This window comes from Eutrigla gurnardus (assembly GCF_963514095.1).
Source record: "Eutrigla gurnardus genome assembly, chromosome: 1".
Lineage (NCBI taxonomy): Eukaryota > Metazoa > Chordata > Actinopteri > Perciformes > Triglidae > Eutrigla > Eutrigla gurnardus.
The window spans coordinates 6709456-6736769 of record NC_139915.1 but is presented as its reverse complement, the minus strand read 5'-3'; the positions used below and the strand labels follow the sequence as shown (position 1 = coordinate 6736769).

The 27314-nt window shown below is 42.8% G+C and overlaps 2 protein-coding genes across 3 annotated transcripts in view; both read left to right on the top strand.

Moving 5' to 3' along the window:
* The window catches only part of igf1rb (insulin-like growth factor 1b receptor), a 44282-nt gene extending 30591 nt beyond the window's left edge, over window positions 1–13691 (top strand). The window contains exons 8-21 of one of the 2 annotated variants that reach the window (XM_084016905.1): window positions 641–876; window positions 1389–1556; window positions 1644–1851; window positions 2928–3232; window positions 3376–3509; window positions 3699–3858; window positions 3968–4067; window positions 4652–4716; window positions 4824–5053; window positions 5149–5256; window positions 5918–6080; window positions 6530–6659; window positions 7290–7424; window positions 8424–13691. In XM_084016905.1, the coding sequence (XP_083873031.1) occupies window positions 641–876; window positions 1389–1556; window positions 1644–1851; window positions 2928–3232; window positions 3376–3509; window positions 3699–3858; window positions 3968–4067; window positions 4652–4716; window positions 4824–5053; window positions 5149–5256; window positions 5918–6080; window positions 6530–6659; window positions 7290–7424; window positions 8424–8928 (2647 nt within the window). In that variant the 3' untranslated portion in view covers window positions 8929–13691. Of the gene's footprint in view, window positions 1–640; window positions 877–1388; window positions 1557–1643; window positions 1852–2927; window positions 3233–3375; window positions 3510–3698; window positions 3859–3967; window positions 4068–4645; window positions 4717–4823; window positions 5054–5148; window positions 5257–5917; window positions 6081–6529; window positions 6660–7289; window positions 7425–8423 lie in introns of both variants that reach the window. The other variant, XM_084016904.1, reaches the window with a different exon arrangement.
* Window positions 13692–17361: 3670 nt separating this feature from the next.
* Window positions 17362–24004, top strand: lrrc28 (leucine rich repeat containing 28). The gene is made up of 10 exons (XM_084011802.1): window positions 17362–17510; window positions 18027–18253; window positions 18407–18447; window positions 19297–19334; window positions 20109–20246; window positions 21487–21693; window positions 21784–21886; window positions 22009–22193; window positions 22734–22893; window positions 23006–24004. The coding sequence occupies exons 2-10, from the start codon at window positions 18086–18088 to the stop codon at window positions 23073–23075; spliced, it is 1110 nt and encodes a 369-aa protein (XP_083867928.1). The 5' UTR covers window positions 17362–17510; window positions 18027–18085; the 3' UTR covers window positions 23076–24004.
* Window positions 24005–27314: the final 3310 nt, after the last annotated feature.

Genomic DNA, 27314 nt, shown 5'->3' with positions numbered 1-27314 from the left:
TAGAAGTAGAGAGAACTCAAAAAGGTCTTTTGTGTAGTATAACACACTTGGCTTCCATTGTATTTTTTTTTTTTTGTTAAATAAATTATGAAAGAAAATGTATGACATTATATCTTACATTTTTGCATGTGCCCACAAGGCTCCATGTAATTTACATATTCAACTATTTACATTCTTACAACCTCTCCTCTGCTCTGCTCAGCCGGCACTTCAGTTGAACAGTAACCAGATTTTTTTGTCATGTTACATCGTGGTTTCCCAGTTTGTTTGTTTGTTTGTTTGTTTGTTTGTTTTTACAGAATCTGGAATGCAAACTGTTTATTTAGAGTGAAATTTTAATGAGATGTAGAATCAGGGGATTTTGATGAAATATCAAAATGTTAAACTTTGATTTGGTTGCTTTCAAAAGTTGGACAGAATGAAAACACACTCAGCATTCCCTAACTGTTTTTTTTTAATCAGTGATGTAAACACAAGAATAAAATTTGTATATATCAGTCATGAATGCATGAGAAATATACTAAATCTGAATGTCTCCAAAGTCAATCTCCTTAACAATAGACAGTATGTGAAGAGAACTGTAACCGCCACAGCCAAACAAAAGATAATTATCAATATATTTGAACCATATTCCTTCCAGGCCGTACCAGAACATCACAGAGTTCGAGGGGCAGGACGGCTGCGGCTCCAACAGCTGGAATATGGTGGATGTGGAGCTGAGGCCAGACAAGGACTCAGACCCCGGCGTTCTGCTGTCCAGCCTGAAGCCCTGGACGCAGTACGCTGTGTTCGTCAAGGCCATCACACTCATGGTCGAGGACAAACATTTGCCGAATGCCAAGAGCAAGGTGGTCTACATCCGCACCAGCCCTTCAGGTAACCTTGGCAACCGTTGTTAAGTTCAAGGTCAAAGCTTGTCTTGAGTTTGTCAAAGCAACACTTTTTCAGTCTTTCGTGCAGTAAGTAAAGAATACGTGGGTAAGAAGTTGTTCCTTAATGATTATGGAGAGTAAAAGACACACACAGCTCAAAATTCTGTCCACATTGCTGCATGTTTGTGGGATACATGTGGGATTGTTCAAGGATGACAGCGTGCAAGCGTTTATGGTTGTGATCCCAACCTAGTGTAGGAGGATAGAGAGGAAGACTGTTTTAGTAAACACAGCTGCAACTCAAAGAGATGGGGGGGAATCTGATTTACAAAAGCAACAATATAATTAGATGAAATGGCAGATTGCTTTAAATAAATCCAGCTGCACTATTAAGGCGTAGCAGTACCGTGATGTGATAGGAATCACATCTGCACTGGCAGAGAAAAGCTTCGCTGTATCGAGCACTGAGTGCGACAGTGAGATCAGAATAATTCAGTTTCCGTGCCTCTCTTTCAGCGCCCTCCATGCCTCAGGATGTGCGAGCGTACTCCAACTCGTCTACACAGCTGGTGGTGCGTTGGTCGCTGCCTATCTCACCAAACGGAAACCAAACGTATTACCTGGTCAGGTGGCAACAACAGGCCGAAGACCAAGAGCTCTATCAGCACAATTACTGCTCTAAGGGTACGCACGCACAACTCACACTCTCAACTGTATTGCTTGTTATTGAGCACGCCTGTCATTACACCCATCTCCTGCGCCCTCTTCCAGAACTGAAGATCCCCATAAGGATCGCTGCCATAGGTGTGGGAGACCAGGAAGAGGACACCAAGCCCACTAAGCCAGATCCTGACGGGCCAGACAAAGGCCCCTGTTGTCCCTGCCCCAAATCAGTGGAGGACCTGGAGGCCGAAATTGCTGACGCCTCCTACAGAAAAGTCTTTGAAAACTTCCTGCACAACTCCATCTTTACACCGAGGTAAGTGACTCATTATCATGGTCTTGTGCAACTGGTTTGCATTGTGGATTTAATTTTCCAGGTAACTTTACTCCAGATCAGTAACTGACTTCAATTGTAGGGCATTATATAGTTATGTTTAGCCGTAAAAAAAACAACTCTTTTTTTAGTCTTTTTTTAAAATATGTTTTGGCTTCTTATTGAGTCTGCCTGCTGCCTTTCACATGAGACATCTGCATCATGTTATCTTTGTCTCTACACACACACACACACACACGCACAAGTATGTTTTGCAGACACAGAAAAAAGGGATGAACGTATTTTTGTCTAAAGAGGTGTCATCTCATTTCCTGCATTTTACGTTTTGCTGAGCTGACGGTGTGTAAACCATCTTGAAACTCTGCTTATGTGTTACATACGAGAGACTTTCCCACATGTGCTTGAACTGTCTGAAACAGTTGGAGAAGGAAAACTGAATTAATAGTTAATTGCCCTGAAAAGGGAAATATAGTTAAAGGTAAATGACCCCAGATGAAACAAACCCTGTACACATGGAAAACCTGTCTCTACTGAGGTAAAAGAAAAAAAGAAAAAGTCATGAAATTGAATACACGTGCTTCAGGAACAACTTGCTAAACTCTTGTTGCACTGTGGTCAAATGTGATAATGGTGGGAGCGGTTAACTGCATGTGAGAGTTTAATAGCGACAAAATCCACCGAGCTGTTCAGTAATGCTATGAAGAATGTGCCTACCAAGCCTATGGCTTTCATGCCAATTGGCTGAAGGCTGAGAGAGGAAGGATTCCCAGCAGTCCTGGGATCTAAATTGAACCCAAACCGCTGAAATGGTCATAGCTTTTGCTAGACGAAACCCTCTTTACAAATGTTTTTTTAGTTTTTTCTTTTTCACCTTTGCCATTGTCCTTCACTTTTCACTCTTTTGAGGTCGAAAAATAACTTCTGGTATTGTGCTTGTATTGCCGAATTTGGGTGTTGAATTTTAGCATCTTCTTTCTACCAACTTTGGCCCCCATTTGTCCCTCCATCCTACCCCTCTTATATCTCTTCTCCACCACTCTCTTTCCTCTCACCTCCAGGCCCCCAGATCGCCGCCGTAGAGATCTCTTTAACATAGCCAACGCCACTCACCCCCGCCGCAACCGGCCGCACGCCAACAGCAGCACCGTTCCTCCTCTCCAAGCAGCCGGTAACAGCAGCACCGCCGACTTGCAGCCAGCCGACAGAGAGTTCGAGTTTGTGGAGCAAGCCGTGACGGAGCGCGAGCTGCAGATCTCTGGCCTGCAGCCGTTTACAGTTTACCGCATCGACATTCACGCCTGCAATCGACAGGTCCAGCGCTGCAGCGCTGCAGAGTTCGTCTTCTCCAGAACCAAGCCTGCAGGTTAGACAAGAAATGATATGTTGACAAATAAGGACACTGTCTGGTGAATGTTTGGATTTATTAGCCACAAGAATACACGCGATACACAAGGCTGTTACAAACCTGTGTTACCATGGTAACCCATTCTCCCTGCGGCTCTCCAGAAAAGGCTGATGACATACCTGGCCCAGTGACCTGGGAGGGCCACGAGGAATGGGTGTTCCTGCGCTGGTCTGAACCTCCTCACCCCAACGGACTCATCCTCATGTATGAGATCAAGTTTAAACTGGCTGCTGAGGTAAGAACATCTGTACATCTACCTGCCGCCATCCCAACGATCTCCTGATTTTAACAAGGTCCTGGGTTTGACACTGTCCTTACTTTTTATTGCATGTGAGAATAAAAACATTCTGTTTTAATTTTGCATTTGCAAAAATGTAGTTCACAAATATTTATTTGTCTGTGTGTGTGTGTGTGTGTGTGTCAGACCGAGAAGCACGAATGCGTCTCTGGTCAGATGTATCAGGCCCAGCGTGGCGTTCGGCTGTCCAACCTCAGTCCAGGAAACTACTCTGTCAGAGTGAGAGCCACGTCACTAGCAGGCAACGGTTCCTGGACGAACGCTCTGGATTTCTATGTGGCTGAAAGTAAGAAGGACACTGTCATGTCACTTGTACATCTGTTTTTGAGAACAGCACAGAAATGATGAGGGAGGAATGTAATCATTAAAGTAATCCAAAGTGTTTGACCCAACAGGATATGAAAACGTCCTCTACGCTATGATCTTTGTTCCTATCGTCATCATCCTCCTCGTCTGCCTCCTAGTCTCATTGCTGGTGGCCATCAGCAGGAAAAGGTGTGTGTTTCTGTCTACTGTAGCAATTGTTTCCTAACAGAATCGACTCCATAAAACAGACTATGTTGTATCATACCTTGAAATAAGTAATGTAGCCACCCACCTACAGAGAAGAAAACAAGGAAACCACATTAGGAAAACGGAGAGCTGGCGAGGATAGCTGAACATTTTCACATTTTTCTCCTCAAGAATACATGTTTCAACCAGTTGCTAATGGCAGATGTGGTCACACTAGGATCCATATTCAATTACAAACCACTCAAACCAACACACAAATCACACTGCCAATTATAGTCCATGAAACTAGCACTACCTCATGTTGTTAAATACTTACCTACACAACAAAAATAATCATGCATTTCTTTGTGATTTAAATGCTGGGAGACAATGTTGCGGTTTTGAATCGCCCCAACCCCAGTAGGCTTTCAGAAACCTTTCTGGTTGCATTTTGCCAATAGTCTTTGGAGGCTAAGAGTGCGATACGCCAGATTGTAGACAATGCAGATCCCAAGCGTATGCCTGTGTGAGACGGTATGTGCAAGTGTGTCTGTAAACAACTCTTCTTTCGTTCTGGTCAGAAACAGCGACCGGCTCGGAAATGGAGTCCTGTACGCCTCAGTCAACCCAGAGTACTTCAGCGCTGCAGAAAGTGAGTGATGTGTGAGAAATGTAGCGCGCTCCTCTTTGTTGTTGTTGTCAGAATAACTGAAAAACACCCACGCAGCATCTTCAGTTGCATCCGTTTTCTCTATGCAGTGTATGTACCAGATGAGTGGGAGGTTGCACGGGAGAAGATTGCCCTGAGTCGCGAGCTCGGCCAGGGCTCCTTCGGCATGGTGTACGAGGGCTTGGCAAAGGGCGTGGTCAAAGATGAGCCAGAGACGCGTGTCGCCATCAAGACTGTCAACGAGTCGGCCAGCATGAGGGAGAGAATCGAGTTTCTCAATGAAGCCTCTGTTATGAAGGAGTTCAACTGTCACCATGTGGTACGTACGCACACGTAAACACGCGTTGAGGGCAGTGGTTGGCTGGGCGAGACGAGGGGTAACTCAATTCTTGTGGCGCGCTGTGTTTGGTGCAGGTTCGCCTCCTGGGAGTGGTCTCTCAGGGTCAACCCACCCTGGTCATCATGGAGCTGATGACACGAGGAGACCTGAAGAGTTACTTGCGCTCCCTCCGCCCTAAAGAGGTACTTGTAACCTGCATTGGCTTCTTCCCGCCAGGTCACATGACTTTACTGTTGATGATATGGATTATTCAAAACACACTTGAAACATCCAGCTGTTGTCAGAGTCACAAAATGTGCTATAGTTAGCTGGATCATGACCAATGAATCCATTTGTTTCCAGCTAGAAACGACCACTCTTCTTTGACCTATGATGCTTTTAGAAACCATTACAATCTGTTGGTGTAATTATTTCATAATAATGTGATTGTGTATGTGATTTTCATAATAAAAAGAGTTAAATACCAAAGTATGATACAATAATAAAATGAAACGAGTGCCCTCAACAAAGAATCAAGTATTTCACTACATATTTTGCTGTGAACTGGTCATTTGGTTGATTCTGCTTAAAGTGGCATTTCAAAAGTATCTAACTCACATACTGTCATGTTTTTCAGAATGAAACATGATAGCGAACATTATAAAGTAATTTTCCAGCATATATTGTTAAATCGGCGCACAATAAGACTAAAAGGCTTAAAAAGGCATTTTTCATTTCAGTTCAACTTCAAACTTCAAGTTTTTTTATTACATATTTGTTATGTGCACAGTTTATATTGCAAGCTATCTCATAACCTGTGGCTCAGCTACACAGTCTTACTCTCCCTCATTTATCTGTCTGCAGCAACAGTGGTCCAGCCTGTCTCTTCCTCCTCTGAAGAAGATGCTTCAGATGGCCGGGCAGATCGCTGATGGCATGGCTTACCTCAACGCCAACAAGTTTGTTCACAGAGATCTGGCAGCCAGGAACTGCATGGTGACCGAGGAGTTCACCGTTAAGATAGGAGGTAAAAAAAAAACTATAATGAGGTCAGAGGTCACTGTCGGCCGTGGAGCAGAGGTGGGAGGGAGTTGGGAGCATGTTCATGAAGTGGAAATGTCTTAATTATCAAGTGACTGAACGGCCTGAAATGTAATCCCTGTAAAGGAAACGCTCAATAGTAGTATAGCTTGTCAACATGTTTTCATCCCAGATTTAGAGATGACCTTTTAATGCAAGCAAACATCTTCTTTCCGAGTTATTTATATCAGAAAATATGATCCAATCCATTCTGAATGTGTCACCTCATTGAGTGACGCCAGGGATTATGGTTGCTGTAGTCATAAGTAATATGACTAGGCCTTCAATCTCAGTAAAGAGTGCCCTCCTGTGGAATACACACCCATATTACACACATATTGTTACTTTATCAAATCTTACCTTGCTGTGTGCGTGTGTGTGTGTGTGTGTGTGCAGACTTTGGCATGACCAGAGACATCTATGAGACGGATTACTACCGTAAAGGTGGAAAGGGTCTGCTCCCTGTCCGTTGGATGTCGCCTGAGTCTCTGAAGGACGGAGTCTTCACCACCAACTCTGATGTCTGGTAAGCAGGCGCATACAAATAGAGACAAATAACAATTGTTGGCTTCATTTTCTGTATTAAATAAATTTGGAGTATGGCAATGATTAGGGTTGCACAATATTGGATCAAAACGGAGATTGCAAAATAATGCATAAAAAAACGATTTTGTGTTCTAGTGAAAAAAATAAGCTCAGAGGTTGTATAGATAAACAATAAAAAAGTCACAACCACAAAGTATGGTTAACGAGTCTGGCTCCGGGTTTCAACCCACATGGCTGCAGGCCCTTCCTACTCTGGACAGTCAGCCCTGGTTGACAGACACCACGTTCCTCAGGGAATGATCTAGCTGTGGAGCAGATCCTCCCACACAGAGCAGCCGGTGTAAAAAAAAAAAATCTAAAATATATTGAGTTCATTATGAACCTGGCGGGCTGACTTAGACTGCAGGTTATTAATCAGAAACACAGGTTTGTCGTTAAAATGAGAATCATGGGAGTTTTCCTTTGTATCAAGCAGCAAAATAGTTGAAGTGTGACGTGTTTGACTTCATTTGTCAGCATCACACGTCCTGCCATGTGTTGTGCATCCCTAATACTGATAATAGAAGACACACTGAACACCCTCCCTCCCTCCCTCCCTCCCTCTGTGCAGGTCGTTCGGGGTTGTACTGTGGGAAATTGCCACCCTGGCAGAACAGCCCTACCAAGGTCTGTCCAATGAGCAGGTGCTCCGCTTCGTCATGGAGGGAGGGCTGCTGGAGAAACCACAGAACTGTCCTGACATGCTGTAAGACGCACATACAACCTGCAGATTTCACACATTTCTATCTACAAGCTCGCGTCTTCCTGTCTGCCATGTTTTCCTCTAATGTGCCAGTCAAATCATAAGTGACTACTGTTTATTCATACAAGTAGTGACGCCGAACTGCTGCCCGTCAGCCTAGGGTCATTGGGATTTCCATACCCCAGCGCTGGTTGCATTCACGGCCCGCTGTGTGCTCTTGTGTTCGCCATGATGTGTTTGTCCTTAATATGAAACAGCCCAAGTATAAATCCACAGCAAAAGACTTGTGAGCGTGGCAGAGAAATGTGGCCTCTAACCACACGACATTGAGGAAGCATTAGATGGAGTCATGAGGACGACAAATGTGAAGGCACAGGGTTTGCTGTGAGAATAATGATGCTACCTCAAGCTAATTGTCTTAGACAGTATACATTTCAAGCAATGTATTCTGCATCAGCGGGAATACATTAATATTTTTGGAGATTTGGAGAAAAATTTGATGAGATTGACACCACTCTCATGTTTGTTTGGGGGAACGGGAACAGGGGGAACGGCTAGACTCTTTCCAAACATAAAATGATCTCCCTATCAGTACCTCTAAAGCTCTCTAATTAACATCATGTATCAAGTTTGTTAATATTTGCTTGTAGTTTTGGACAGAGCTGGGCTAACTTTTGTCTTTGTGCTATGCTTCGCTAACCGGCTGCGTGCAGTAGCTACATCATGCGCTTAGTCGTGGAACCCAAGAGCATCTTAGCCAGAAATGCTGCTCGCCGTGTCGGCTGCATCGCCTCTGAGCCTCATAAACAAGGAGTAGGGGGGTCACACACGGCCGTTTTAGCAACAGAAAGCAAACATTTGGTGTAAGTCAATATTGGCTTGTCAGTAAGACGGCACAGCTCCTGTGGATGGAGTCATTACTACAGGAGGACATGTTGTTGATGCAGACTGAGCTAACGTGTGTGTGTGTTTGTGTGTGTGTGTGTGTGTGTGTGTGTGTAGGTTCGAGCTGATGCGAATGTGCTGGCAGTTCAATCCCAAGATGCGGCCAGCCTTTGTGGAGATCATCAGCAGCCTAAAGGATGAGCTGGACCCGTCTTTCAGAGAGGCTAGTTTCTTCTACAGCGCCGACAACAAGCCGGCCGAAGCTCCGCAGCCTCACACGGACAAGACGGACAACATGGACGATGTTCCTCTGGACCCCGCTTCTTCCACACAGCCGCAGCAAACCCCGGTCCCCCAACAGCCCCCGTCCTCCCCGAGCTCAGAGGCTCCGCCCGCCCCCTCGTTAGCCCCCAGCTCCCCCTCCTCTCCCTGTACGTCGACCGCTGCCACGGACAAGCAGCCCTCCTGCCAGCAGGCGGCCAACGGGCTGTCGGGGGCTGGCCACGCCGCAGGCTCGGGGGCAACGCGGCCCTCTCTGGACGAACTGCCGCCGTACGCGCACATGAACGGAGGGCGCAAAAACGAACGTGCCATGCCACTCCCACAGTCCTCTGCCTGCTGATTGGACACCCACCAGACTGCAATCCCTGCCTCCCTCTGCTCTGCAGAGCCTGATGTCTCAGTGGGTGTGGGATCTCTCTCTTTTTTTCTTTAATCACATACGGCAAAGACCAGCTGGGCGTGGCTACTCAGTGAAGAGCAAAGACACGCCGGAGGGTGGAGAAAACTATCACTAAGTCTGTGTTATGCTGTACCTCCACACACCTTTTCCATACAATTCTAGTTTTGGTTTCCAACAGCTGGCTGTCAGACGCGACACTGCCGTTGCTGCTGAGTGGGAAGACCGACAGAAACGCTCAAAAAAAGAAACGCGATTCAAGGAGATATCTCTCTCTCTTTCTCTCTTTCTCTCTCTCTCTCTCTCTCTTCTTCATAACTGAACTTATTTTATAAATTGTTGTTTGTTACTTTTTTTACATGTATTTTCAAATGGGAAAAACAAGACGTGTAGGCCTTTATAAAAGAGTTTTGGTCGCTTTTGAGCGGGCATTATGATGAAACTGTTAAGCATATCTAATGAAGAAGCACTTCAGTGAGGTCAGCGCCTCGGCGGTCGCTCAGTAGTCGTGTTGCTCTGTAGGCTGGGTGTCAGCGTAATGCCGGGTCGACAGCCACTCCGCTGAAAACAAGCAGAGGGAGAAAGGTCAAATCTGCCAAATTTGTTGCCAAAATTGTACTTTTTTTTTTTGTCAAATTCTCTCTTCTGCCTGTAACTCACCCACACCGGATGGACAAAAAGAAGCACTTTGATGTGCTACCATGTCATTCTTAAAATCTGTGATCAAAGGGATATTACCTTCCCTCTACAGTCCCACGCTACTCCTCTATTTGCTGCTTCATATCTATTGAAGTTGTGGTCCTTGGTTACATCAGTTCACCTGAAGTTCGGCCACGTCCTCTCACAAAGTGCCGTTCCATTACGGTTTTCAACGCCAAACATTTAAAGAAAGAAAAGTCCTTGAAGTGAGGACTGCGGAGGGAAGCGCATACAGAGCGTAGATGAAATATAGTACACCGGATCTATAACGTCTCTCGATGGGAGTTTGCTCCGAGTTCAGAGGCGTCCTTGCTGTTGTATACAAACTGGTCTTTTGTTTTTCTTTTAGACTAGTCCCTAGTCTCCAACATTTAAAACATCTTGGGCATGTTGTTCGTGTCACTTTTCTAACTTTTTATACGGTTGGAGACATTCATCATGTACAGAAAGAAGCTGCTATTCCTTATTTCTCTTGTGGTTGTAATATAGTTGATATCTATATATAAATATATATAAAAAGAGAAAAAAACTCCTTCAGGTTGGATCTACAAACGTTTCCACTACAGTCCATTTTTTTTTTTAAATGCTTGTAATTGTGTAAAAGTGTATCTGAGCTGGTTTTGTTTCTGTGTTTGCGTCACGGTACGACAGTTTGCCTTGTGTTCTGAAGCACCGGTAACTTCTCCCCCCCCGTCTGACTGTAGGACAGTGATGGTACCAATGATCGATGTTCCTTGGGCTCGAGGGTGTATGTTCGTACTCAGAGGTCAAAGGTCAGGCATCACTGCTGAATACCAACTAAATCTCAGGTAAAAGAGAAAAGGTAAATCCTTTTCTACTTTCCTTTTATTTTCTTTTATTTATTTTTTTGTGCTGTCATACCCAGAGACATCGTGTGTGTGCGTGTGTGTGTGCGTGTGTGTGTGCGTGTGTGTGTGCGCGTGTGTGTGTGTGTGTGTGTGTGTGTGTGTGTGTGTGTGTGTGTGTGTGTGTGTGCGTGTGTGCGTGTGTGCGTGTGTGCGTGTGTGCGTGTGTGCGTGTGCGTGTGTGTGTGTGTGTGTGTGTGAGAATCAGTTTTTTCTTACAACATTCTGAAACCACAAGGGAGGTTTTCCAGTTTTGGATGAGTCCTTGCACTTATTGGACGGAGATACTGACATAATTTAGAAAAAAATCAACATATAGCTGAATACATCAATAAAGAATATTGCTAGTGAATTAGGATATTAGTTAATTTACCACCAGTCAGTTGAGTTGATTAATAGAATTGGTGGTAAAGGGGAAAAAAACTATTATTTTATTTCCACTCCATTTTAATTATTGTTGTATCTTTGACCAAATTGTGTCAGTGTTTGCTTTGTAATAAGACCGAGTTCAAAGTACAAATCAATGCAAAATAGAATTTATGTGTCCACAACATCTTATTTTTCTGAAGGAAAGTGCAAAAGCCTGTCTGTCTGAAAATGTCACTTTCTAGGCACCAACCTCTCTTGAATCAAGGGTGGTTTTCTGTATGCTGCTGGAGGGATCCACATTAATTATCTCTCTTTTTCTGCAACATATTAACATGTGTTAATCGATTGCTGAAGTTAAAAATTGGGTTGAGAAATGTGTGGAATTATCTGACGACACTGAGATATTTTGTAACACTTTTAGCATTTCACAACTGAGGACAACAAATGCTTGTGAGGCCCCCTATCTTTTCCTGAACATACCCTTTTGATAAAACACTAATACTTGATTCAGCAAGACCAGAAAAGTAACCGTGCAGAACATCTGAGCGTTAGACGGACCGCTTTTCCGAGGTTTACTAAAGAAAGAAGTCGCACAAAAATATGAAGGCAAGTACGATCAGAGAGGATCACGTGGAATAGAAATTAAAGGCTCATTCACCTCAAATAGATTGGATTCCCAGCCCAGATGCTCCTTGGTTATTTATGTTTTTTGTGAAGTATAAATCACTGTACAAATCCTCCACAAGTTGTTTTCCCCCCTTCAATATTTTTGTTCTTTTGCTATTTTGGTGGAAGGTTTTTCTTTTCTTTTTTTTTTATTCCTTCAACCATCCATCTACCTCACTTTTTCTTTTCAATATATTTACGTGTACAGAAAAGCAAAACATCTCTGTTGTCCGGCTGTAATGATGATCGTACTGAGTGCTGTTAATATGGTCAAATCGAAAACCACAAACCCAACCATCCTAGAGGAGGGTGAGCTGTTTGATCCCTCGGTTGCTCTGCTGTTAGATGAGCTGATCGGAGGAAGGAAGGAAGGAAGTGCAGCCCTGCTGTGAGAGGCCGTGGTGTTCCTCCCCTGTTATCAAAACCTCCTCACCCCCTCCTCCCGACGTCCCGGTGCTGCTCTTTTTCAAACCTAGTGTTCTTTTCAGCTCCAGTTTGTGCCTCACATAGCTCTGCATCTGTATTGTTTTTTTATTAGTTTGTTTTTGTCTAAAAATAAACACAGTCATCCTTAAAAAAACCCAGTTGGTCATTAAATGACACTTTCTGTTGTTTTGAAGGTATTTCCAGAATCCACAAAGACTCTTGAAAAAATGTTTTCTGTCACACGATAAAAAAAGATTTTTAATCCTTTTCTCCAACTTGGGAGAATATTTTCTTATCCAGGTAGATGGTTATCACCTCGCTTGGTTTGTGCAGCACAAAACAAATGTAAACACATTATTCTTTATAACATTATAAAATAAAACAACCGACATGATATAGACAAATATAACTAAAAAATACAGCTAAAAAAGGTTCACGCCTTGAGAAAAAGGTTCAACATCCTTTCTGTTTTGTGCTTTAGACAGAATGTTATCTCATCCAGATGTTAAGAGTATTTGAGGATCCTGGGGGGGATTGTTTTGTGGGGTTTTTTCCCAAAGAAGAAAGTGAGATTATTCACTGTGTGATGCAAATGTAATGGTAATGCATGAGAGGCACAAACTGGGAAAGAAAATGGCCTTTTTTTAAATCCAGATGTTACTTTGCTTTGAGCAATAGAGGGACCGTGCCATGTTTGAGTGAGTAACAAGTCTTTTTGTTTTTCTGCTTTAGGAAAGTGTGTTGAAAACATTTTTCTGACACGTTAGAAGAGGAATTTGGACAGACGTATACAGGACTGACAGCGTTTTCTCAGTGTTTTCAGTGACAATTTCATTCTCACCACATATAGAGTGACATTATGTGACTTAGTGTCTGTCGCTTGTGGCCACTAAAGCTTTTCTGGGGATCTGTGTGTCTACTTTACACCAACACAACACAAATGTATGACATTGGTTTGGCAATACTTTAAGGACGTTAAGGACGTGTCCAATTTTCCATCATCCATCAGAACGAGCAACTGCCAATGATCTGCATTCACACATACTCAACTGGGCTTTGAATGTTCACCGGAAGCTGTTTGTTTGAAGTTTTTTTTTTTCTGTGTTCATGTCTTTACTGCCATTACGAGACTTTTGGCGCTGTTCCTTGTGCCTAGACCTGTTGCCATGGTGATCATAATCCCAGTAAAACAGCATCCTTCACCCTCCCCTCACACGGCAGGTTTGTGGCGTCAGACTGGGAGTGATTTGGGTCCTGGTTTCACTGATGCGTGCCAGTTTGTACTGTTAAGAGATCACGGTGGTTATTTCAGTGTTTGTGGTGTGATTTTTGCCTCACTTTTACCACTGGAGCATCAGAGCGGACATTAAAATCAAAACAATTCTGTTTTCTTCCTCCCTCGTTTTTTTTGTTACATTGACGGCCAACAAGATTTCTGCTGCGTGTAAGTTATTCATAGCCTGTCAACTCTTGCTTTTCTATTGAAATGATCTGTTAGATTGAGGTTTCATTTTGGTTTTCTTTTTGTACATGCCCTTCTAAGAGTTTTTCATGTCATCAATATATTCTGAGTACTGGAGAACATGATTGGGTGAAGGAAAAGAGATCTGTTTCTCTGATTCTTTTTTTTTTTCTACACAAGATTTAAGATGAATAAAAAAATGTATGCAAATTGTTTCACTGCTCGTCTTATCTGTGGAGTGTGTGTTATTTGTTATTCACCTACAAAACTGTCTGTCTGTGTGGTCATCTCATATCTACAGGCATGTGCAAAAATTAGGACACCTTATGAAATCCTGTGTATTTTAAAATATATTTGGACATATGGGTATTTAATGTCAATTTTAATGAAACTGAGGGATCCAAATAATATAACTAAACAATTAAAAAAATAAGAAAAGCCTTTTTAAAACTTTCTGTGAAATTTAATTAAAAAATAATGCAATTTCTGGTGAGGAATAAATTAGGACACCCCCTATATTATCCCTCTTAAAATGTTGAAAATCCCAAACAGGTGCATCACATCAGGTGCACATGATTAGTAGATTGTTACCCAGCATTTGAATGGAGCCTTGCCCTATTTAAACCTCAGATTTAGTTTGGTGTGCCCCTGACAATTGAGAAGTTGAGATGAGCGCCATGGTGAGGTCTAAAGAGCTTCCTGATGCCCTCAGAAAGAAGATTGTGGCCGCCTACGAGTCTGGTAAAGGATTTAAAAAGATTTCTAAAGAATTTAACATTAGCCATTCCACGATTCGTAAAATTGTTTATAAGTGGAGGACATTCAAGACAACTGCCACCATGCCAAGATCTGGCTGTCCAAGCAAGTTTACCCCCAGAGCAGAACGCAGGATGATCAAAGAAGTCCTCAAAAATCCTAAAATGTCATCACGGGAATTACAGCAGGTTCTGACTACTGTCGGTGTGAAAGTGCATGACTCTACAATCAGAAAGAGACTACACAAGTTTGACTTTCATGGGAGGTGTGCAAGGAAGAAACCTTTGCTCTCTAAAAAAAACATTAAGGCCAGACTGAAGTTTGCCAGAGAGAACATAGACAAAGACCACAACTTCTGGAATAAGGTTCTTTGGACAGATGAGTCTAAAATTGAATTATTTGGACACCAGAACAGAAGACATGTTTGGCGTAAACCAAATACAGCCTTCCAAGAAAAGAACCTCATACCAACTGTGAAGCATGGAGGAGGCAGTGTCATGGTTTGGGGTTGCTTTGCTGCAGCAGGACCTGGCCAGCTCACCATCCTAGAATCCATCATGAATTCTACTGTGTATCAGAGGGTGCTTGAAGAAAATGTGAAACCATCTGTCAAAAAATTAAAGCTGAAACGTAACTGGATACTGCAACAAGACAATGACCCAAAGCATACCAGCAAATCCACCAAAGACTGGCTAAAAAAAGAAGAAGTGGAGAGTCCTGGAATGGCCAAGTCAAAGCCCTGATCTTAATCCCATTGAAATGCTGTGGAGTGACTTGAAACGGGCTGTACATGCAAGACACCCCTCAAACATCTCACAGCTGAAATAATTCTGCATTGAGGAGTGGGCCAAACTTTCTCCTGATCGATGTCAGAGACTGGTAAAAGGCTACAAAAAGCGTCTTGTTGAAGTTATATCAGCCAACGGGGGCAACACTAGCTATTAGGGGGTAGGGTGTCCTAACTTTTTCCTCCATTAAAAAACATACTTTAATTTTTTTTCTTTTGTGGATTTGTCAAACAATGTTCATTTTTGTTGTTAAATTGCAATTAAATCACTTTCTTTTTGAAAAATACGTAAAAACATGACTGGACATTGATATGTGAACCATTTCTAAATAAAAAGCTGATTATTTAATGGGGTGTCCTAATTTTCTCACATGCCTGTATATCTAGCCAATCCAATCCATCCGTGTATTGCTATTTTAATTTGGTGCACTCTGAACCCCTGAGGATTTAGGTCTGTCCCACTGGTCCATGTCAAATCATGGAGTAGAGGCCCTTTATGCACACGTTCTGCAGACTTTGCCTGGGGGAATGACCAACAAATCATAGCATTGTGACATTAACGCATGCGGTTACCAGGGGAACACCTGAGGCGAAAAAAAAAAAAAAGGTAAACAAAGAGGAGGGTACATGGATGTTCAGACTGGTATATTTATATTTACACAGAAATATTAACATTAAGGATTTAATATGGAACATAAAACACTTGAAATCAAAGCAATGGGCTTTATTACCCACCTGGGTCATCAAACATTTATTTTAATTTTGCTGATTGAAGCTGTTTAGTAGCAAGTAAATAGTTAATTTGACAGTTACATCCTGTCTGGATTGATAAGAGCTTGGAAGACATTCAAATTGACATGTGCCACTTCAAGACCTCGCAGCCTCTCGCACTCAGCCATTTGCCAGCTGACATCGGTTAAGTGCCTGAGAGTTCAGGGTTCAAGACGGGACGTTGGGATTAGGCCAATACATTTTTGCCACAGTATTACCCCTGTTTAAACCCATACTACAACCGTTAGTACGAATGTTCGTGAGACAATATATACTGCTGTCCCACAAACTGCTGAATTGAAACAATTTTCGCTTCGGGAAACCTGAAATTTGTGCTAAATGTTTCAGGAAATGTTTGTTAAGCGTTTCCCGAAGCGTTTAGCAAACATTTCCTTCAATGTGGTGCTTTCAGGTCTATGATGCTATATAAATAATGCATCATATTTTGATTGTTATATTTTATGAGTTAAATCTGAATCTGCAATGTTACCAGTAAATGTACTACAAAGTTTTCCTCTGAAGTAGAAGTACACATTAGGCTACACAGCTGAGTTGCATATTTGTAAGTGCTTTGGGACCTTTTGTAAGTTTTTTCAGGACATACTGAGTTAGAATAGTAACATAATTCAATATTTTTCACATCACAATAAATCTGTGGCTGTAGGTTGCCGACCTTGCCTCACAGTAAAGTCTGCTGTTTTCCTGGGAACTGGGCTGTAGGCCTATTTCATCAATGTTGTGAGTATAGCTTCAACTTGTGTGTGTGACGCAACTATGTTATGACAGGTGTATTGCTCGGGACCCAAGGAAGCTCAGTGTTGAGTGTGAAGTTGTTTGTATGAGCGGTTCTCAAGAGAGCAGCGAGCAGCAACACAACAGGCCGGGCATCCGACGAGGTCCGAACAAACATGTTTTCAGCAGGCACTGCACTTAGTTTTAAACATTGCAAGCAGGGAGCCACATTTGATCCGAGTCTATGGCACAATGATAACCTCAAACTACATCATTACCTGCACAGCACAGCAGCCATGCAGCTAAGTCTAAAACTGGATCTACAACAGGAGGGTGGAGGGCTGAGCCTATAGCTTCTGCAGATATACAGTGGGATAAATACCATTTACTCCACTATGAGTTACGTCTCCTGTTAAGATAGCGCTTATATATACATACAAAAGTGATATTACTTGAAATTGATTACTGAGGCATTAACATGGAAGCAGCATTTTTTTGGTTGTGGTCATTTTAACTGTATTTTGTCTGTAAAGTAATACGCAACTATAGATGCCAAACAATTAAGTGAGAATTAAGAATGATTAAGAATTTCTGAAATATAGTGTAAGTATAATGTAGTAAGTACCTCAAAATGTTACCTCTAGCACTTCACCACTTGAGAAAATGCACTTCTGAATGTATATCGCAGTTAAACAATACAACACTAGGTGGCAGCAGTGATACACCAGCAGTGTACACTAATTTACAAGAAGAAGAAGAAGAAGAAGAAGAAGAAAGGTATCTGCCATAAAGTTACAAAAGAAGAAGACGAGCGTGACCTGTGACGTCTTACGTTGTTTACGACCGACGGGTCACCGTTGCTGTTCATCGACTCCTCTCACTCAGCGTCAGCTTGTGTGCTTTCACAGTCAGTCATACGTTGAGCTTTATGCGGGTCATGTGTAGCCTATATGTGGGAAATAACGTAGACCGCTCTGGTTCTTCAGTCAAGGTAAATGGCTGATTTATGTGCGGCGTATTGTTATCCGAAGTAACGTGCTAACAGCAGCCACTTGGCTAGCATGCTAACGTTATGACGAATGTAAACACCGACCGGCTCGCTGAAGCTAGTCTAACATTGCTAGCTAGCTAAGGCTAAGGCTTCTTTTTGGCTTCCCTGTGATGTCGGTGTCAAAACCAACGCAAAACCTGACCTGTCATGGTTGGCGGTAATTTAACCACAAATGGCCTGTTGTGCAGCCATAGCCTCATATAGCAATATAGCTTACGATAATGCAGAATCTCCAATTAGAGTTCATTTTTGGCTTTACGCTCCAAAACTATCATTGAACTACTATGCCTGGGTTGTGTGTATGCCTGTGCATCAGATATATGTGGCACCAGCTTACCTGATGCACCGATGTTTGGTTTTAATGATCCTACTGCATGCTGTGTTATCCTGGTCTGTGTTATCCTGGTCCAGACGCTGCTGTCTCTTCATGCCTCTGTCCGTTTGCTTCTCTTCCAGGAAACAATAATGCCTTAAAGACAGGAGGCACTGCCGGTGGAGAAGAGGTTTCTTCAGAAATGGCAACTGAACTCCGTGAAGCTATTTTTGTGGCCAAGCAGGAGCGCCACAAGAACCTGTTTCTGAACTACAGAAACCTGAATAATTTCCCTCTAGAACTGCTGAAGGATGAAGGCCTGCAGTTTCTGGAGAGGTTGTACATGAAGAGGAACTCACTCACAACACTGGTATGCAGATTCTGTAGACATCAGTGATCATCTGTTCGTTGTTAAACAGAACACGACTCAAGACCGCTTTACAAATGTTAGGAGCTCATGATGAGATGATGAGTTTATTCTCTGTAACAGTTACTGATTCTTTCTGTTTTCTCTTTCTATCAGCCTGACAATCTTGCTCAGAAGCTTCCAAATCTAATTGAATTGTGAGTATTGAGCACTATTGAGTATTTTTGTACACATAGTTGGAACAATTGTTATTTGACAGACAAAAAGTCGCCTGAAACTACTTTCCATGACATTATATTGGCATAATGGGAACGGTGGCTGGTTAATTTTAGTGGTCCACCACATTCAGTCTGTGAACATGTGTTGTAATCTTTGTAATTGGTCCTGAATAAGACTGATTCATTCCTAAATGAATGGTTTACTGGTCAATCTACGTTCCTACCCTCACCTATGGTCATGAACTTTGGGTCATGACCGAAAGAATAAGATCCCGGATACAAGCGGCCGAAATGAGCTTCCTCCGCAGGGTGGCGGGGCGCTCACTTAGAGATAGGGTGAGGAGCTCCGTCACACGGGGGGAGCTCGGAGTAGAGCCGCTGCTCCTCCACATCCAGAGGAGCCAGTTGAGGTGGCTCGGGCATCTGCATCGGATGCCCCCTGGACGCCTCCCTCGGGAGGTGTTCCAGGCATGCCCCACCGGGAGGAGACCCCAAGGAAGACCCAGGACACGCTGGAGTGACTATGTCACCCGGCTGGCCTGGGAACGCCTTGGGGTCCTGCCGGAGGAGCTGGGGGAAGTGTCTGGGGAGAGGGAAGTCTGGGCGTCCCTGCTCAGGCAGCTGCCCCCGCGACCCGGTCCCGGATAAGCGGAGGAAAATGGATGGATGGATGGCATTCCTAAATGGTAACTTACAGACACATAGATGTTTGTCCAACAGTTGACAACAGAAAATAAAAGGCCTCATGCCGTTTTTGAACACTAACAGAGATTTGATTTTGAATTGTCAATTCATATTGTAACATTTGTTGTTTTTCCCCCATTTAAGGTATTTGCACTCAAACAACATAGTAATTATTCCTGAAGGTGAGCCCTCTGTTATGGCATAATACTTTTCCTGTCTACACTGATTTATTTGACACTTTCACTCAAAAATATTTGAATCCATTGTTGCCCTTCTTGGGCTGCACGGTGGTGTAGTGGGTAGCACTCTCGCCTCACAGCAAGAGGGTCCTGGGTTCGATTCCCGGGTCGGCCTGGGTTCCTTCTGTGTGGAGTTTGCATGTTCTCCCCGTGTAAGCGTGGGTTCTCTCCGGGTTCTCCGGCTTCCTCCCACAGTCCAAAGACATGCAGGATGGGGATAGGTTAATTGGTGACTCTAAATTGCCCGTAGGTGTGAATGTGAGAGTGAATGGTTGTCTGTCTCTACATGTCGGCCCTGTGATAGACTGGCGTCCTGTCCAGGGTGTACCCTGCCTTCGCCCAATGACAGCTGGGATCGGCTCCAGCCCCCCCATGACCCTGAATACAGGATAAGCGGTAGAAAATGGATGGATGGATGGATGTTGCCCTTCTTTGAGAAAGTCTTTCAGAAAAGGCCACGGACATTGTTGTCAAATGCTTATTGCATGATTGTTATACTTGTGATGCTTTCAGTTTATGTTGTTTACACCGTGCTAAAGTACGGATTCAACTATATTAAATTAGGGACTGCTGAAAACCTTCAAGAAAGATATTTAACCAGCAAACCAACAATGACAATAACGATGAGATGCTCAAGCTGTAACATCACAAATATGTCACATTAATGTATTAACACTGATTTGACATAACATATAACATAACATATTTGATCCGCAGCTATTGGAAACCTGGCCAGACTGCAGTCATTGGACCTGAGCAACAACGCCCTCCAGTTTCTCTGTCCAGAGATTGGCCGACTGAGGTCTCTACGGCACCTGAGACTGTCCAATAATCATCTGAAATGCCTTCCTCCAGGTAAAACACAGCAGCTGTCTGTCTGTCTGTCTGTCTTGTGGTCTTCTTCAGGTTTATTTGAAGGCAAACATACGGTAAAGTTAAGAAGAAGTAAATATATACAGATATACTGTACATCTAAATTGCTTGTCTGTGTATGATTCTCTAAATGGAAATACATTTATACTTCATTCGCATTTAAAATCAAGCAAATAGATGACTTGTAATATTTGCCACTGTGGGGTACAAAACTATATTGATGATAATCAGTGTTCATTGTCAATTATTTTCTTTGAGAATACCAGTCTGAATTTAGTTGTAAGTATTTAATTTGCCAGCAGAGGGCGATAGAGCGTTTCAATCAAACTGAAGAGAAAAGGGACAACAGCCTCACTCATTGTACTCATCAACAGCCTGAGAGACAGTAATGTGTCTTTACTGCAAATGTAGAAACCAGCTATCGTAACTAAATCAAACAATCCAGATGATTTTGTTGTCATTCAATTTCATTATGGAGATAACATTTTAATGGTATCATGATTTTGTGTTTTCAACCTCAGTTGATTAGTTTACTATTTGAAGTGCTTGTGAACTAACAAATGACGATCCACATGTCCATCCTCGTGTCTTAATGCCAGGCCTCAGCGTCTGTGTGAGCGGTGACCTGTGGTCTCCACACAGACGCCGTTGCTGCTGCCTCCTCTGCACTCCTTCTTTCTACACAGTTTGCATTTCATAGTGGGCAATTCATTATCAATCTTTTATATTTATTTTAGACAGAAAAATGGTTAAGAAGCATGTGCTCATTTCTAAATAATAATAACAATCATCAATTGAAAGGCAGTAGTATTTATGGAGCACTGCTCACACAGGTGGTGTGTTTTCCCAGTTGCAGTCAGAGATCTGTTTGCCAATTCAAGATCTGCTACCTTCCTTATTTTTTGTCAAGTTTCACTGCAATTTAGAGTCGAGTCCGATTTACAAAAAGTCACAGGCAGCAGTCTCTCTGACCTCTTTTCTTTTTTACCTGTCCTAAAGTGACTGAATCCTCTCACTCACAAAATACAGCAGCATAAGGGAATGTGATATTAAGAAACACACAGGTACCAACCTAAATAGCCGGTGGTTGAACTGTAAAGTTCCAAACTATCCCATCAGCATTGTGCTGTTTTATTCTGAGATTTCCTTATTTTAGTCGTAGAGATGTCATTTGGAAAGACTGTTCCGGCCTCTGTCTCTCATGTCTGTCTGATACCTTCAGAGATCGGAGATCTGCAGGACCTGGAGACTCTGGACGTGTCCATGAACCAGCTGATCTCTCTACCAGTTCGGCTGCACCGCTGTATGTCTCTGCAGAATCTGACCGCAGACCACAACCTGTTGAGCCACGTTCCGCGGCAGCTTTGCTGGCTCCACCGCCTCAACCAGCTCTCAATGGCCGCTAACCGACTGACCTTTCTGCCACTCGGTCAGTAATAGCCCCTTATCCGTGTTTTACCATGGGGATGTATACTGTATATCGTGAGGGAGGCAATGCTAATATCTGTGTGTGTTTCAGATCTGGGCAGATCCCGAGAGCTACAGTTTGTGTTTGTGGACAACAATGTGGACCTAAAAGGCCTTCCCTCCTACTTGTATAACAAGGTCATCGGCTGCAGCGGGTAATACAGCTTACTCTGACTTGGATCAGTTCAACTCAATTAGATATAGAATAGTATTTGAATAGAACAACGTATGCAAAGTAAGAAAAAATATGATGGGAAGAAATGTTTCTCCCGTACAGGTGCGGCGTGTCAGCCCAGGTGTTGGAGGCTGACCGGGGTGAGGTGGCGGGTGAGGCGCTGAGTGAGGCTCTGGTCGGGCTTCCGGCTGAAGTGAAGGTGGTGGGCTCAGAGACGGACAACGTGGTTCCCCTGGAGGAGATCGCCATGAGAGCCCTGTATCGCATCTACCACCACCGCCCAACAGGTGAGGAGTAACGCTGGCTTCACACAGTGTCACGGCATTACCTGTAGTACTCCTGCATCAACAGCATACAAGCTTTACACTTTGATTTTTCCCTCCCTAAAAGTTAAAGTTAAACAATATTGTTTTTGTGAGTTCTTCGTCCACGATAATCATGTAGTGGAAATCAGATATTGTGACAGCCCTAGGAGGAAGCTATGATTGCATTCCAAAGCTTGGAGCTGTATAACGTAAACTAAGTCAACTAAGAAGCAATAAACACACAAAATGAGAACGCCTATCCCTGGAGATGGAAAATGTGTTTTTTTAACAAGTTGGTTGTTGTAGTTTTTTTTCTGGCAAAATGAGTGTAAAGCAGAGAACGTGCATTCAGTTTGGCACTCTTGTTGAATACATTGGCTACAAGTGTTAATGGTTTCAGAGCCAGTCCTTCAGGAATCACTGTTGGTGTTTAAGCATTCAGAAAAAACACTAATAATTTTACTTCAAACCACTTTTCACTGTATTGTGTTCTGAATACTTCCTGTACTGCTGTGTTTTTAGACTTCAACTTGCTGCCTCCCATCGCCCTCCCCAAGAGCCTGCTGGACCTGCTGCAGTTCCCCCTGGGCCACTGCCACCGCTGCAGTCAGACCATGTTCACCATCATCTACCCCAAACTCTTCCCCCTCCGTGACACTGCACTGGCAGGAGTTCACCGCAGGTCAGAAACATGCAGCAACTTCCCTCTTTTGCTCCATTGATGACAGAAAACTATAAATGTCATTTCATATTTGATTTTATTTAATCGTTCTCACACTTTTTTCCCTCTGAAGGACGACTGTGAGTTTTGTGGCCTACTGCTGCTCCAGTCGCTGCCTCCGGACCTTTGACCTCCAGGGATGACGTCGTTGTCTCTCCCCTGTACTCGCTCCGGAGCTGTTGAGTGGCTTCCACAAGGTGGCGGATGACGGCTTGTAATTTGTGTGGATCTGGAGGGTCTGCGAGCTCTGTGTGTCATTGACAATACTAAGAAGAACCACAGAGAAAGGAGCCCGTGTGGATGTTTGATGTGGGTCAGATGATTGACGACAACGCTTCAACACACTTTACTCAGACCTACATGGCGCTCTTGAATCCAACCATCTGGCAGGATGGTATTTCTGTGTGTGGTGGGGGATCAAAACAATAACTACCATGTGTGAACCGTAAACTAACAGTATTAGACCTAAGTAGAAGTAACTACTAACAAAAGGGCACTTTTCAAAAACAAGCACTGTTTGATTTTTGTGAAACCGACCGACGTCCCATTGATTGTGGAGTCATATTCGAGGTATTAACAATCAGTTTGTTTTTACTGATTTTTGAAGAAAAGGTGAGCAATGCAATTGAGCATCTTATTTGATGTGTGTCGTTTTCAGCAGACCTGTTAGAGAATCATTATGAATGTATTCATAAAAAATGGGTACAAGTCAGTGAAATGAGCCACGGATTCGTCTCACATATTTGTTAAACAAATTATTAGTTATTGGGCAGGTTTCCATTTTTAAAGAATGTGACTGATTATGGACATGCTAAAATGTTTTTTTTTTTATCTTTACAGAAACCCAAATGTGGTAAAAGTAAAATGAGCCCAAAATGATAAACAGGTTTAACATCTGCAGGGCCGTTCAATTTCTGTCTTCGTCTGTAGGAAATAAGGTTTGTACACATCAGAGGCTCCGTGTGATTCTCTCGTTCAGCTGATGCTTGTGTGTTAATGTTTGTTACTATGTTGTCCAATTATAATTTATCATTTGTTTCTGAGTTTGGCAGTAAATGTTGACTGATTTCAACTTTCAGTGAATTTTCATCTTCCTTTTATTTCACACCAAAGACAGTTTGTCAGAGTGGATGCATGAAAAGGTGTTAATGTGACAGTTGGACATTTTGCATGTTGAACACTTGGCTAAAAACACATTTTAATACAAATCCCTAACGGAGCTCACAGCAGCTACATTTTCTATCCTAAACACACTTTGTGTCCTCTATTCATTTTACTGTGAACGTGTGCTTGTGTATATATTTCAGTAAAAATGGTTTCTCATCCGGCACCACTGACCGTCTCTGCTGTGAGTCTGCTGACACGGAGTTGTTGGTGTCAGTAGGTCAGGACAGTCGAGCTCTTTGGCTCTGCTGCGTGTGGGATACACACCTCACAAACATCCTGGCAACAGGGAGATGTTGTCAAGCTTGCCAGGGGAGCTTTGCTTAACTCCTGAGTCAGCCTCTTCCTCTGCCATACTAGTGATCTTCTTCATGACGCACCAGCAGCACTCCTGTGTAGTCTCACCTGCCTCCTATTTTATTTGAGTTACACACGTTTCTTTTATTGAGAAGTCCGCTACCTTGAAGGTGCTGTGTGTGTTCACATGAAAATACTATTTATACGATGGTGATACAGTGAGATCCTTATTGTGCTAATACAAACACAGAATACTGCTCTTGCAACTGCAATAGTTAAAAGATGAGTCTTTTAGTTCAGTAATCATCAGATTAGCCTTTTTGAAGTTGTTTTAAATACTAATTTTCTGGTGTGCACATTAAGACTGACTGAATTCAGATTATAATATTGGCATTGTCGTTTCACCGTTTTGGGGTTATATGTGATAAAGGATGCGTTCAGAATTGTTGTTTAATGCATCCAGGACCAGTCACACTGAGATGACTGAAGGCCATCATGTTGTGTCAGTACAGATCAAACACAGGGATCTTACAAGATAATGTAATTGTTTTTGCCTTTGTTGTTTGATTTTAGTTGTTATATTAGAATTAGACTATAAGCATCTCAGTGCACAGTCCGTGTATTTGCCAATGCGTGTGGCTTTTGCTACACGTATAGTATATTAGCAGTCAGGCATAAAGTGGTGGGTGTTCTGTCTGAATAGCTTAGCCCTCAGGCTCCCATCATGCTCTCTGGCCCGCTCACATCTTGGCATATGTGTTTACTGCTTATAGGTCAACATGGAGGTAGAGTAGTCATACGTGGTTTGTGTGTGTGAGACTGTGGTTAAACTGCACAAAAAATATGTTGGCTGCTTGTGAAATTAAATATATTACTTTATTTTTTAATTTCAAAAATCTTTTAATTATTTTCATCAAAATGAGCACAAAAAGTGGCACATTGGTACATTGAGACTGCATCACAATCAAAACAACACAGGTCCTGAAATCCTATACAATTTATAGGAACTCAGTATTAGAAAAATAAAATAACTAAAAATGAAAATAAAAATAAAAGTACAAATGCATACATGTATACATATATTTACATTCATGGATTAGTTACACAGAGAAAGAACAATAAAAAAAATACAGGTGCGAGTGCAGCTGGTACAATAAAATATGGCATTGGTACATTGAGACTGCATCAATATCAAAACAACACAGGTCCTGAAATCCTATACAATTTATAGAGAAGGAACACAGTATTAGAAAAATAAAATAACTAAAAATGAAAAAAGTACAAATGCATACATGTATACATATATTTACATTCATGGATTAGTTACACAGAGATAGAGGTAGAACGATGAACAATCAAAACAACACAGGTGCGAGTGCAGCTGGTACAATAAAATATGGCAATGGTACATTGAAAATGTGCTCAATCAATCACAATCACATCACAATCAAAACAAAACAGGTCCTGAAATCCTATACAATTTATAGAGAAGGAACACAGTATCAGAAAAATAAAATAACTAAAAATAAAAGTATAAATACATAAATGTATACATATATCTACGTTCATGTATTAGATACACAGAGATAGATGTCGAACAATGAACAATCAAAACAACACAGGTGTGAGTGCAGCTCAATTAAATAATCTAAAATCCTATACAATTTACAGGGAAGGAACACAGTATTAGAAAAGTAAAATAACTAAAAATAAAAATAAAAGTACAAATGCATACATGTATACATATATCTACATTCATGTTTTAGTGAGATATTGGTAGAACAATGACCCCCCATCCCCCTCCCTCCTATTAGAAAACATTCGAGTAATCAACTAAGTTTGAGCCACCTCAGGTGTAGTGAATAGACTTGATTAGAGGGAGGGGTCACACACAGTGCTTAAAGGGCTGCCAGTAAGCCTCCTTCAAACCACATTTTGTCTGGAGCAAGGAAGGAAGCTGCTTTGTCTGTTGTTGGTAAGTCAGAAACTAATTGTAGATTTGGGTTCAGGCATTGTGTGAGTAAAGCTAGTTGCAACATTAGTCTTGTGCTGATAGCTTGTTGTTGAAATCGTCGTGAAACTGCATATGTTAAGTGAGTAATCAACTAAGTTTGAGCCACCTCAGGTGTAGTGAATAGACTTGATTAGAGGGAGGGGTCACACACAGTACTTACGGTAAACTGCGCACTTAAAAAGGCTGTCACTACAGCGTCAGCTGCAGCGTCTGGCCATCTGAACAAAGACAGCTGAACAAAGACAAGGGAGTCTATGTGCGGGAGTCAAGACAGCTGAACAAAGACAAGGGAGTCTATCTGCGGGAGTCAAGACAGCTGAACAAAGACAAGTCTATCTGCGGGAGTCCATCGAGGACGTCCACCGAGGTAGGCATAACATCTTACCCCCCCTCGCAGCCATGTGTCTTATCCCAGTCAGGACATCACACTGGAGAAGATTTCACCGGAGACCCTTCACTCGAGGCTGTAACCCATCCAATCTCTGCTACCCACCATTCTCCACCGGTAAGGACCTTGAAGTACTAGGGGGGTTATGGAACTGCCAGTCTGCAGTCAAGAAGGCGGACACCATTTCAGCCTATGCCTCCCTGCAGTCTCTCCACTTCCTGGCCCTCACAGAGACCTGGATCACCCCGGAAAACACTGCCACTCCAGCTGCCCTTTCAACTGCCTACTCGTTTTCACACTCCCCAAGACGAACAGGGCGAGGAGGAGGAACTGGGCTCCTCATCTCACCCAGATGGTCCTACCAGGTCCTTCCTCTGGACCACCTACCCCGATCTACACTTGAATTCCACGCCGTCTCTGTCACCCTTCCTTTCAAACTCAACATCATAGTGATCTATCGCCCACCCGGTCCTCTCGGTGACTTTTTGGATGAGATGGATGCCCTCCTGAGCTGCTCCC